This window comes from Molossus molossus, unplaced genomic scaffold (assembly GCF_014108415.1).
Source record: "Molossus molossus isolate mMolMol1 unplaced genomic scaffold, mMolMol1.p scaffold_m16_p_12, whole genome shotgun sequence".
NCBI lineage: Eukaryota > Metazoa > Chordata > Mammalia > Chiroptera > Molossidae > Molossus > Molossus molossus.
Window position 1 is genome coordinate 67,125,334 of NW_023425347.1, and position 14,281 is coordinate 67,139,614.

General features: G+C 36.4%; 1 protein-coding gene across 7 annotated transcripts in view; it reads left to right on the forward strand.

Moving 5' to 3' along the window:
- FAF1 (Fas associated factor 1) overlaps positions 1 to 14,281 on the forward strand; it is a 447,925-nt gene that overhangs the window by 302,298 nt on the left and 131,346 nt on the right. For all 7 annotated transcript variants that reach the window (XM_036255377.1, XM_036255373.1, XM_036255376.1 and 4 more), the window contains one exon: positions 3,779 to 3,933. In XM_036255377.1, the coding sequence (XP_036111270.1) occupies positions 3,779 to 3,933 (155 nt within the window). The remainder of the gene's footprint in view (positions 1 to 3,778; positions 3,934 to 14,281) is intronic.

A 14,281-nucleotide genomic window follows, 5' to 3' on the forward strand; every position in this document is an offset into this window, starting at 1 on the left:
TTTAATGAGATTTATGTAGCTCAATTTAGAAGTATTTGTATATTATTGAGTCTTTAATATTTTACTTATTATTACTGTTATAATAACAGAAGTAAATTTTTGTTGAAAACTTACTATGTTAGAGAGAAAAGATTATTTTAAAGTTACTCCATTTCCCTTTTTTGAAAGCTGCTATGGGAGTATACCCAGCCTGAAGATCCTCTCCGGTACTCTTTTTATCATCTCCTTTCTCACAGTTTAGACTTAGAGCTTAAAGTGAGATTTTTTTTTTTTAAGTGTGTTTTCCTGGCATCTCATGTTTAACAGTGTCAGGGGTTTGTGTCCCTGGAACGAAAACTGTTTCTCCAGAGCCTTTTTTCTCTCAGCTTCCAGTGAAAAGAGGGGCGAGGCGAGCCAGTAGCTTACCACAAAGCAATGCCACCACAAAGGAAAGATTAAGGGTTTAGAGAGAGGTCAATGTGGGTTTTTCTCTAACTAAACACTTTCCTAAAGTTTCCTTGTGGAAAAATAATGAAGTCATCTCAGAGTTTTTAAAGAATTTTTATTTCTTTTTCACCGTCTGCATTCGCTTGTCTTCTCAGCATGGATGTTTAATCTTCCTAGGCTTTGTGAATTGGCCCAAATGAATAAGTGGTGAGCTGTCTCTCTAGGAGCGAGAGGCTTATTCTAAGGGCCTAATCACTGAGTAAACACATCTTTGCCCTCCCTCTCACAACTGCCATATAATAGTCGAGATTCTAGCACAGTAACCTGGATATTGCAGGGACCAATGCTTTGAAATGCAGAATGGTTGATCCTCCAAAACAGACAGTGCCTGATCTTCGCCTGCCTCTTTCTTCTTTTGTAAATTAAATATTGCCAAAGAGATGCTGTTTTATTACTTGATATTGTGCATTACTGCCCTGGATTTCCAAGTTTAGTTTCAGTCAACACTGTCGGCTGCACTTATAGGGAACTCTGCCTGTTGGATCTCTTTGGCACATGTGTGTTTGGTTTGGAAGAGCATTTAAATTAAATCAGTGAGATAGCAATGTAAATCGCTAATCTGTTTTCCAAAGTCTAAATATTCCATTGCAGTGGTCTTGAGAGAAATAGGCTTTTTAAAGATTTAACCATTGTCATTGTTTGGTTAGAAATGTGCTGATTTAAAAGTGGACTGCTCTCTTGTTCCCAGTGTCTCATTAAATGTAGTTGCTCAGATACGATCAAGCAGAATTGGAGGTTGACATTTCTCTATTCAACTGGAGAGCTCCTAAGAAGAGGAACTCCAAGTTTGTTACTGCAGCTAGGTTCAGTTCCTTTCCCTAAAGCAGCAGATTTCTTGATTCATTTACTAAAAGTGATTTGACATTGCTGCCACCATTAGGTGGCCTTTTTTGCCAGGAGAGACTGTGGTTGAAATCAGCATTCAAATTTCTTTCATCAAACATGCTGATACCTAGGCTAGCTTAGGGACGTAGAGGAGACTGAAAGAGACCCAGTCCTTACACTTGGGAGACTTTGTCTATAGGGGATACTGGTAAACAATTTTAATACTAATGGGAAGAGATAGAGGCCCAGAAAAGGATTCTCTTAACTCTGCCTAAGGGAATCAGGGAAGGTTTCACAGTGGAATTTGCTTTGAGCCTTAAAGGATGAGTAGGAATTTATCTGATTACAAACTTCCTAGAAGCCAGCTACTGTTATGTGCAGACTTCAGCATAGATTAAGAGCCCTGAGTCTTTCTCATTCACCATTTTATTACCACTGCTTCCTGCTGGGCCAGACACAAAGTTTTCAACAAATGCTTGTTGAATGAATCAATAAATGACTTGAAACATGGAAGCAGTTACTGTGGGAGTAACTGAGTTACTTATACTTAGAAATCCTGTCCTTATTCCCATCACATGCTTTCTATGAGGCTCCAGAAGCACTGCTGTATGAGCAGTGTCCAGTCTGGCATCTTCATATTGTATAAGCTCTTTAAGCCTTGCCTATAGTCTTGGCAATTACCCTGCTACTATCAAAGAAAGAATGCTAGGCTTGAAGTCAGTCAATCTGGGTTTTAATCTCAGATGTACTGCTTAATTAACTAGTTATGGAATTTAGGACAAGTCATCCTTCTAAGCCTAAATTTCCTCATATGCTAATAAAGTTAATACTATTTTACAGGTGTACTCTGGGGACTAAAGTAGATAATGAGTGTGTAACTAACTGCCTTCTTTTCATTGTAGATGCTTTTGGAATCTTAATCTACCTTCATCTAGTACAAAGTTTAACTTTGAAGAAAATATTTTAATGATTTTGTTTTTATTATTATAATTTGAATTATTTATCAGGATAATTCCATCAGATAGATTCATCATACTTCATTAACTTTTCATCAACATGAGCCTTATATTTTTCTATAAATGTTCTTTGGTTTAGTATCTCACACAACTTTTTCTTTATTATTATCTCATCCTTATTTAATATAAAGAGAAAGGCCCCGAGCTTCCTTGAAATTTTCTTATGCCAGAATTTCTATTGGTTTGTCCATTTTCTTTACCGTAAAACTTTATCTTTTCATATCCTAGTAACTGACTTTTCTTAAACTCATCTCTTCTACAAGATAGCACCAAGAAGTTACTTATCAACAGTTAGGCTCTTTAATCGTCATTGCTGTTAAAGGTGATATGTTACAATTTATGTTGCTCAATTTTAGTTTTTAGTTTCAGTTATTTTATTGAATGTCCAACTATGATGGGACACTTTTAAGAGATCAATTTCATTTCTTAAAAGCAAGTTTTATCAGTCAAAAGGAAAAGAATAATTTTCCATATGAGAAACTACATTGGACATTTCCTGAAATATAAACTAGAAAGAATTCATGTGAAGTGAACATTTTTCTATCTTTTCAAATGGCAATTAGATGTTACATGCTCTTAAATAAGGACTTTAATATGGGAACACATTAAGGGCTTTAAAATTACTGTGGAACTAAAACATAACTTCATTTTAGACCTTTTCCTTTTAAGTAGAAGAGACTATTCAGTATTTAGGTTAGAAACATTAAAAATATCTAAGAGAACTTGACATTCACTCTTAATTAGTATTTTTTTCATTGTATAGTTGAATAGTTCAGAATTAATTTTTCCTTTACATATAAAGTATTTATTAAATATAATGAATGGTAAAGCCATTTTATTATTTATTTATTTATTTATTTATTTATTTATTTATTTATTTATTTATTTATTTTCATCCTCACCCGAGGACACTTTCGCATTTATCTTCAGATAGAGTGGGAAGGAGAGAGGGAGGGAGAGAGAGAGAGAAACATTGATGTGAGAGAGACGCATGGAGTGGCTGCCACCCACACGACTCCAACCAGGGCTGGGGACAAACTACAACCGAGGTACATGCCCTTAGCGGGAACTGAACCTGGGCCTCTCTGGTCCGCGGGCCGCCGCTCTAACTGCTGAGCCAAACTGGCCAGGGCTAAAGCCATTTTATTTAAAGAAAATGCAATTCTTTTGCAACTTCTGCTTCAGATGGACTTGCACGTGTTAACAGGAATCTGAAAGCAGTCTGTAAAATGGAATATAATCACCCTAGCCTCTTTAGAGTGTAAGGAAGCAATTTTACTAAAATTAGTAAATACTTTAGGAACTGTTAGTGTTGGGTACTCTTTTTAGGGAATAGCATTTTTTTTTTTTTTACTTTGCTGTGTTTATTGACTGACTATGTCCTTCTGAAATTCAATAATTCTTACTTGAGTGGATATTTTAACTCATCAGTTTTTTTCTTCTCTTTTCAGAGAAAGCTTCTTGCTATCTACCTCCACCATGATGAAAGTGTATTAACCAACGTGTTCTGCTCACAAATGCTTTGTGCTGAATCTATTGTCTCTTACCTGAGTCAGAATTTTATAACCTGGGCTTGGGATCTGACCAAGGACGCCAATAGAGCAAGGTAATATTGTTGTTCACAAGTTATAGTTGGGTTTCTATTTTTTTCTTAAGTCATCATTGTATTTGGTTTCTTATCATCACAAGCATTTTCATGCTCAGCATTAAATTCTTTACTATTGTATTTAATTATATATAAACTATTTGTTGTAGCTAACATAGGCAGTTAGTCACAATTATGAATTCCTTAACTCATAAAGATTTCTTAAATTCAAGAATAACTAGAAAACTAAAACCAAAATACATTGTTCTCATTTTTTTGAAATAAAAGAGATATAATATATTTCTATTTACTATATGTTCTAATGTGGTAATATGTTGTTGAACATTTAGAGAAAAATCTATGTTTTTAAATAATGTTTAGAAAAGGCAAAGCAAGTCTAACATAATCCTAGTAGTAGTTTATTTTCTAATAATTCCAGTGAAGAAGGCAGGACATTCTGGACCAGTCCAGTGGAGTCGGTAATAGCTTAACTCTAGCATATGCTAATTGATGTAATCGCTTTATTGCACACATTCTTTTGTACACATCTATACTCTCAATAGGAAAAAATTCCTTTTCAAGCTGTCAGGATAAATTTACTTAGTTTGTTAATCATAATATCTGTAAGTGATGAATAATTCTTCATATTTTCCCTATTTGCATTTCCCATCTGAAATATATTTTATCGTGTTTAATCACACATGTGGCCATAACATCCCAGGATGCTACTTTGGGTATGTTAACACAGTCATAATCACAGGCTATTGGTTTATGAACAAGGAGATTAAATTAACTCATTTTAAGACAAGTCTGTTGTAGTTACCTAATTTACACGATTAAAGAACAATTAGAAATAAATAATCTGATTTGTCTTTTTTTTATTTTGTGGCTCACCGAATTTTTGCTCATCATTCAGACTTTGTTTTATTTAAGCTGAATCTGAAAAGAAAGATAATTCTTCTCTTAAATGTGAAGCCAAAGAATGTTGAAGCAATTCCTTCATCTAATACTTCATTTCTTTAAGCAAATGGTTAGGAAATTTCATAGGATGACTTCGTTCTGCCTTGGAAATGTCCCCTGTTATACATAAATAAAGAACCTTTAGCACCTGTATTTGTTTAAATTAAATCGGGCTATTATGCACACTCAGTTAAAGGTGATGAAAAGCAGTGCCAAAAACAGATAAAAATGCAGCATCGAAGGTCTTTCATGAAGCAAAATACATAGACTAGAGACTTGGCTAAATCTTTTGCCATTCACTGGCAGTAAGGAATCTCCTCCTTTCCTTTTATCCACAACTTGATGGAGAAGGAAACACTATTTCTAAACCATCTGTAGTGGCTAAGTTCAGCGGGCTACCTGCTGTTATTTTGTTCTATCCTTCATTTAATTCCTTAGTTCCTTTTATTTTACAATGACAAAAAATTGCAGTGTAGTTTCTTTTGAAAAACAGTGTTTGAGGGCTTTTTTTTTTTTTTTTTTTTATGACTGGCAATCAACAGCCATGTAATTGCTTTGTTATGTTTTACTAAAGAAGTCTGTTAAGTAGCACAACTTTGATACACTAGTAATAAGAGTTTGCAGGTTATAGAGACACCTGTGGTGACCAAAGCGACAGAAGCTGCTTATTAGAAAGAGCCAGTACAGCTGTGTCCTATTAACTCCTTATGACACTTTTTTAAAACACAAAATAAAGGCCTTGTTTAAGGCTTTAGAGCTATTTCTCAATGATTTGCAGGACTGACTATGAAGTATGATAAGATAATTCAACCTACGTTTCTTAAAATGTGGCATCCCCTTATTTAAAGTTTGTCATGAAAATAAAAAGAATTGATATTAAAGACTGAAATTAGAAATATCTAGGAATTCAATTTAATGAACAGGAAGAATGTAACGATTTCTGGAATTTAAAATACTTGACATCCTTATTTAAAATTCAATTCTATCTATATACAAATTAAAAATGATTTTAAGGTAAGTTATTACATTTCTCTCTACAAAGTAACAAAATTATGTAGCCACTTTCATGTGCAGATCCTCATTATTACTGTTAAGGCAAATGGGAAAATACACATTTTACAAACATAAGATGAAAATTCATTGAAATAAAAATGGGTGGGTTTTTTTGACATATGAAACTGTAAAGAATTAATTAATTAGGCTGATGTAGTGCCCCCAAAAAGGATTTACTTTAGCCACATGTTTCTTACCACCTGTCATAAATTCATTGAAATAAAATTGTCTAAATTCCATCTCTGTGGTCTTTCTTGGATTTTGTCACCACATTTATCCAAAGGTGTTTGTCATGAAAACTGATTGCACCATCCATTTGATGCTATTACCACTGAGTAACAAAACCTCAAACTTTTAGTTCAGGAGAAGATTGCTGCATTAACATGTATTAATCAGTGGACTACATATCAAAAGTTGTTATGCGATCAGTTGTCTATTACCTGAGAGTTACAATGGGACAAATTTATATGTGGAAATATAAAAGAGATTTCTAGGCATCACAAATAAGATTGTTGCTGTGGGTTTCCTTTTACCTGTGGGTTTTTTGTTTGTTTGTTTGACAAATGTAACATTTTGGAAATTAGTTTCTGATGGATGTCTTGTCTAGTCCCACATCTGTCTGTTCTAGCTGAGGCTAATCATAAAATATAGAGAATCCTGAACCTGTAAGCTATTTAGTCTGGGTGCTTCTTAGTGGTTTTCTGGGATACCCCTGATAGCCAGTGGAAAATGATGCCCAAGATGGGTAGAGACTTGCCAAGCAAATTTAATTTTGGTTAAGAAATACTATGATTAAGCCTACAGAAGCATTAGTCCTCCACAATTTACTGTGTATCCTTCATGTGTATAGTATATAAGTGAAGGATATTGAACTAAGTGAATGTTTTGGTAGGGTTACTAGAATGTTAATTGCTATTATGTTAAATTTCCTCATTTCACTAATAAAGTAGAGTAAAAGAGAAACAGGTTTCTATAGAATGTCACTGTTATACATCCCTGTGATGTTGATGATTTTGGGTTTTCCATCTCCAAAATGATTCTAATAACTTTCTAAGTTGAATACTTAAGTTAACTAACCTATATCTGTATAAAATGGACTAGAATAATTTCTAGATTGATCTTGGAATATTCCAAGTGTGAACTGAGACATCAAAGTTTAGCTGAAATTATTATTACAGTGTACAATAGCTCACTAAATTATGATCTCTTAGAGGCCTTATTCATTTTATTTGTCTCACTAAACAAGGAACTACAAAATTTTAGGAGAAAGAAACTCAGTAAGCATTTGGCAAATGAATGTATGATATCCAATTCCACCTAAGAATGTTGTTTGTAATTTCAGTATTATATCATCAAAATGGAGGTTTCTTTCTTGGAAAACTCTGAAGTCTTATTGGCTGCCTTATCTATTTAGATTTCAGAGTCATTGTTTCTTTTTTTTTTAATCCTCACCCGAGGACATTTTTCCATTTTTGTTCAGATAGAGTGGGAGGGAGAGAGAAGAAGAGAGAGAGAGAGAGAGAAACATCAGCGTGGAAGGGACACATCGAGTTGCTGCCACCCGCATGACCAACCAGGGCCGGGGACAAACTGCAACCAAGGTACGTGCCCTTAGCGGGAACCAAACCTGGGTGTCTCTGGACCACAGGCCAATGCTCTAACCACTGAGCAAAACTGGCCAGGGCAAGCCATTATTTCTTAAAGCAGTAGGCAGAAAATCCTTGTAGTCTTGAGAGGTGATAGACGATATAATTTTCTAAATATCCATTTAAACAACAATAAATGAGAGAGATGAAAGAACTTAAAAAAAAAGATAGATAATAGTAGATAAGAAGATCCTACAAATCACTTCTGAAAGTGGCTAAAATATATTTTAAGAAAGGTATATTTCCACCCTGGCCGGTGTTTCTCAGTAGTTATAGAGCGCTGACCTGTGCACCAAAAGGTCCGTGGTTCAATTCCTAGTCAAGGGCATGTACCTGGTTTGCAGGTTTGATCTCCATCCCCTGTCAGGTACCCAGTCAGGGCATGTGTGGGAGGCAACCAATCAATGCGTGTTTCTCACATCAATATCTCTCTCTATCTCTCTCTCTCTCTCTCTCCCCTTTTCTTTCCCTCCCTTCCATCCTTTCCTCCGTTCCATTCTCTAAAAATCAATGGAAAAAATATCCTCAGGTGAGGATTAACAAAACAAAACAAAAAAGAAAGTTATACTTCCTTTATGTTTATTCATTGAATAAACATTTAGTGAATGTTTAATGTGAACCAGGGATGGTACTATGCAGTGTGGACAAAAAGTTGAAAAAGACACAGTGCTAATGCTCAAACACTCATAGTCTAGTAGACACGACAGACTTAAAGTTAATATGTAATATGAACTATATACAAGGAGCTTTGAGAGTATAAATGAACTTCATAGTGAGTTACTCTACGTGAGGGGCCAGGGAAGGACTTGAAAGAGAGAACACAAAGAAAGATGAAATTAGAAATTTACTTTTTCTATTCAGAGATTTTTATATTAGCAGCATTTCTAGTTTATTAGGTTGCAGATACTGGTTATTCTTACAAAAGGATATTGATATTTTAAACCTCATCATTAGGTATCTGAAATGAAGGGTCTGTGGTTTACATAACTGTAGAAGAGAAGTAAAAATAGAAGGATCTGACTAGCTAATGTATGGTCTGAAACAGGTTGAGGATTAGGGTCAACCAGCTGGGATGGACAGATCTCAAGGAGTTATTTTGTTAATGATTCATCCCAGTTTGGGCTTATGTGGCTTATGCTTACAGGCAAATAATGGAACAGAGATCAGATACCCTTTTGGCTTATAATATGTAGAAAAACGTCCTGGATTTAACTAATACAATAAAAATACTTTTATCACAATATATTCATAGTGAATGAAGTCTTGGACAATGAAAGAATAATTCCTTAAAATTCAGGACAGATATCACCTCTAGGAAGCCTTGCCTCTCTCCATCCTTCTCTTGCCTCATTCTGGGTTAAAATGCACAACCTGTATGCTCCCGTAGTATCCCTATACTAACTATTGATGTCACTCATTACATTGTATGGTTGTTCTTTATCTCCCTGCCAGGTTGTCAGCTCCCTAAGGGAGCTATGTCTGTAATCTCAATGTGTTACACATTGCCTTTTTAAAAGTAAGTGTTATAGTGATAAAACAAACAAACAAAACCCCACAGATAATCTCTAATAGGCTTATTGAAAAACAAGAGAGACCAGCTTGGGTGGTGAAAAGAGCATTGGAAATGCTACTGTAGCCCTCTCATTGTGTTGATCTTCCCCCAGAGTCATTAATGGGACTGATAAAACAAAAACTCATTCTCCTTGCAGAATGAAATAAAAATGTCCACACTGGGTACCATGTCTTTTGCTGGCCCTGTAGCACTCAAGAATACTGTGGCCTATGCTCATATGTTCTGGATACCCGCAGGCCACCTGGAAAGAGGCTTGAAATCCACCATAGATTAGTTCATTCAGTGGTTCCAGAATTTCTTCCCCAGAGTCACCAGGTCTCTGTGATATGCCTGAAGCAACTGGCCTCTCAGATTGGGTCATTCTGGGATGGTACTCTGAGCCTTCTGCATTGGTGGTGGCATTGAATGTTCATAGGACCAGAATGCTAGACTGGCTATATGATGAGATATGCCCAGTAGCCAGGCAAGTTCCATTTGGGTGCTGTCAGAATTAAATGTAGATAGCACTATATAAAACACTAGCACAATAAAAAGTACTAATTTGCTTTCCTGTATGAGACACCTGCTGGGTACATGGGAACATTGGCACATCAGTGTCCCGAGTGTTAAGCTGTTAAGTTCTTTGCTGAAGTTGCTTTGTCACATAACATTGTGGCACAGTAAAACACCAGAAATAAGTGAGTTAATAGGTATCTCTTATTCTGACAAGGAGGGCCCACAAGGCAATGTCTCCATTAGTTCATCCAGTATAGATACTTGTTTAGATTATCTAATTCTAAAAAAACTTAAACATTGAATTGTCTAGGATAGTGCCAAGTGGGTAATCAGCCAGCTGAGTGCTGAAGAATGAGTTGCTTATATGTGAATAAGTTGAGGTGAAAATGTCTTACACACCAGTGTACATGCTACAAAGTGTTAAATCAGGCATTGCACACCATTTCTAAGCAGTGTTCAGAGTAGCTACAAACTATTCCCAAGGAATTGCTGACATTGCCTGAATTACACGGTTTGATTGTAACATGCACTTAACATTGTATTAAGTTTTGCATACACAGTACCAGTGTTCGCAGGCAGAATTCTATTGCCTGTCAATATTAACTTTTGAACTTAATGCCCTTGGTTGCAGTATTTCCGGTAACTGTAAACTTTTGCTTCTGTGCTGACAGGTACTTGTTAGCCTTAATATTCAATGAGAGTTTTCCACATTACTTAATCTCTGGCAAGAGTTAATTGACTTAAAGTTATTATTATTAGTAGCTGTCTTCACCTGCACTTTCCATCTCAGTAATTAGCCATATTCACAGTGGCTTACACTTAATTCCAAACTACTCACTGATTCATGCCTGGCTGAAGCCTAGCCGACCATGTTACTCTAACCCTATACTCCCATTTGATCCAGCAAATAAAGCCCAGGTGTGGGGTCTGCATGGGAGACACAAGGAATATTAATTTACAACTGCTACCCTAGGAGCAGATACAGATTCTGCAGAAGTAGCTGAGAAAACAGATGGACATGTGGTCAGGAAAATAAGACTTCCAAAGAGCCTTCAGTACAAGACTTCCATGATTTCCCCCAAACTTTTTTATTCCCTTTGTGCTGTTTTTCTTCCAGTACTTTTAAAGGAAATGTATTGCCATCCTAAACATCCCAGGTCAAGGGCTTAATTATGCTTTAAAATAAAGGTTCCAAAACACCAGGAGAGTTTGTCATTTTCTCCCTGGTTTGTTTTGTGAAGAGGGAGGAGAGAAGGTGAGGAGGAACCCCTCCTGTTCCATGATTACATCCTACCTACTCATTTTCTCCTTTTCTCCTCTGCTTTTGATTTTTAGTGGCAGTCTTAACAGAATGTCAAGATCAATTTGCAGCATGGTTTAACTCAAGGTTTGAGTTCTGCCAGCAGCAATTGTCCCTGCAAACAATGCCGTGTGTTCTTGTAACTTCAGAAGCTTTTAGAAGGATCATGGCAAGGGCAGCATCTAATGACTTTATTAGTGTAGGGTTTCAAATGGGCTCAGTAATTGTTCATATCTCTTTGTCAGCAAGTCATAATTACTGCTCAGCATTTCCCAAGGATGCACTTGTGAATAGTTTCCTAATAGTACTAAACGGAAGGAAAAGAGAGAAATGATAAAAGGTGATGGCCTCTTAAGATTGAGAAGAAGCCAGTCTGTATATAGATGATGGCAAAACTGTTTATAATATATTCTTTACTCTTTTTAAAATAGAAGATTATCCTTTTAAAAATGGTCCCTCAGGTAATTTTAAATCACTAGTTTATAAGACTTTTTTACTCTGATTTGGATACTTCCCATACTACTACCTAATACCATAATCATAACTGCCCAATGGTATATGCATTGTGTCAGAATCCATTGTTTGTGTAAAAGTATATATTTTTTTCTTTAACATTAATCTAATTAATGCTATTCAGGAAAAATGTGTTTAACTCAGATTCAGTACTCAATGTGTTTTCATAGTGTATGTGAAAACTATTGTTAGAAAAGAACAGTACAAAAGTGATACTGTCGACAATATAATTTAAAACAGCAGCATTGTACATTTTATCAAATCTTATTTTTCTCATGCACTAGATCTTTCTTGTTACTTCATTGGTCTTCTGCCCTTACCAGTTTGTGATGATCTAATCAGAGTGACCTTAGTGGGATGTAGCTGAGGAATCATTTTCTGCTTCTTTTACCACAAAAGGCAGCTTCTTTTCCCTTAGAACTGTCCTCCAAGTTCATGTCATTTGTGACAGGAGCTTCTATGAGAGTATCAATAGATAAGAGCAAGACTATCACGGCCGCTTTTTTAAAAAATATGTTTTTATTGATTTTTTAGAGAGAGAGGAAGGGAGAGAGAGATAGAAACATTGATGTGAGAGAGAAACATCCATCAGTTGCCTCCTGCACACACCGTGCTGGGGATCAAGCCCGCAACCCTGGTATGTGCTCTGACTGGGAATTGAACTGGGACCTCTCAGGCCATGGGACGATGCTCAGTCCACTGAGCCACACCAGCCAGGCTCACTGCTGCTTTTTTTTTTTTTTTAATCCTCACCCAAGGACATTTTTCCTTTTTTGTTCTGGTAGAGTGGGAGGGAGAGACAGGAACAGAGAGAGACAGAGAGACAGAGAAACATCCATGTGAAAGGGACACATCGAGTGGCTGCCACCCGCACGACCAACCAGGGCCGGGGACAAACTGCAACCGAGGTACGCACCCTTAGCGGGAACCGAACCTGGGCCTCTCGGGACCGCAGGTCAACACTCTAACCGCTGAGCCAAACTGGCCAGGGCTCACTGCTGCTTTTTAAAAAACCAAAACATATAACTGAACCATTAATTAAGTACCTACTGTGTGTCAGACACTATATATATGAGCTCATTCAATTCTCATTTGACCACAGTTCTGAAAAGTAAATGCAAAGGTCCAGTTTCACATATGAAGAAACTATTTTTGGCTCAGACAGGTTCTGTAACTTATCCAAGGTCATGCAGATGGCTGTACCACATATAAATCCCAAATCTACCTTGTGCTTTTTCTGCTACCCAATGCTTTATTTCCCATGACCTTGCCAAGCTAGATTATTCACCAACAAAAATGTACTGAATAATTGTGTGCAAAGTCCTATGGGGGATATAAGAAGAATATAAGGCTTGGACTTTCTGCTCAGGGAACAAATAAATGTGGGATTCACCGAATGTTAGAGTTGGGGGTTAGAATCGTTCTTAGGCAGTGTCCAATTTTCAGTCATGCAGGCATTTTTCCCTACTCAGGCATACCTCGTTTTATTGCACTTCACTTGATTATACTTAACAGATATTTTTTTTTACAAATTAAAGGCCAGACCCTCCACCAGCAAAAGAATTACAACTTTATTGCAATACTCGCTTTATTGCAGTGGTGTAAAACCAAACCCGCAGTATCTCTGAGATATGCCTGTAATATGCTTAACTAATGTTATTACAGTCTCTAACTGAATACTGCTAGGGAGAGCGAAATGAACGACTCAAAAGATAGTATGTTTTTGATCTGTAAAAGCTGAAAGAGGTTTTTGCTATAGTGCTTCTTCCAGTAGAGAGCTTCTGCAACCTTAACCCTTTTGGTTCTATTTTTGGCCTTGGAATTACCTGGAATAAGCCTAACCTCTTCTGCATTACAGTGCTTTATCAGTTTAACCACATCTATCTTGTTTGCCTTAATTTTCTTGCCTTTTCTCACTAAGTATGTTTATTTCTTTCCATATGATAGGCTGTCTAGACTCAGCCTGTTCTAAAGGGTGCCCAGAATCTAGCATAGTGCTCCAGAGGATGCTTTTCTCACTTCTATGCTGTGCTTACTTCTATTCTGTGATTTTATTATTGGCTCCGATTGAACTGGGGAATCAATTAAAAACCCCTACCAGTTTTTCAGGTATTGGGCTGACCGGCATGAACTGGGTCTGAGTTGTTACTAAACCAGATCTCTGCCTTTCTCTACTAATATAATTGGTTGGCAAGATCTTTTGAAATTCTGATTCTATTAACTCTCCCAAGTTTTATCACTCATAATTGATACCTTAATTCCTTATCATCTGTTACCACTCTTGATAATACTCTTAGTTTCTAGACATGTCCAATTCCAGAAAAATTTCTTTTTCTCCTTCTTTACCACACTTAAATGTGGTCATCAACAGAAAATATATCACCTCATATCTTTTTATTTCACATATCTGGCTCTGACCAACACGTCCTGTCACACATGCTTACTCAAGTATCAGCAGTGCTAAAGTTTTTATCTTATAATGCCATGCACTCTATTGACCCCCATCACTTTACTTCATTAACTCTTTCCTGTCTCCAATCTTCATGTCTTTCCTTGTCCTATTTAGATTTCAAGGTTCATCATTTTCACTTCCTTGTATACTTTAAATTCCCTAACCTCTGTCCCCTTCCATTATACTCACTTTGTTGAACCCAATTGTTTACCTTCTCTATGACTGTGCACATGCAGTTGAACTTGGTGGAGAAAATCTCACTGACTGATGTATTGAAAAATAAACAAACTTTAAACAAATACACAAGAATGCTGAGCAAGCCTACGTGTGACTTTCTGGCTAATTCTTTTCCCCTGGGTGAGATGTCTTATTTCATA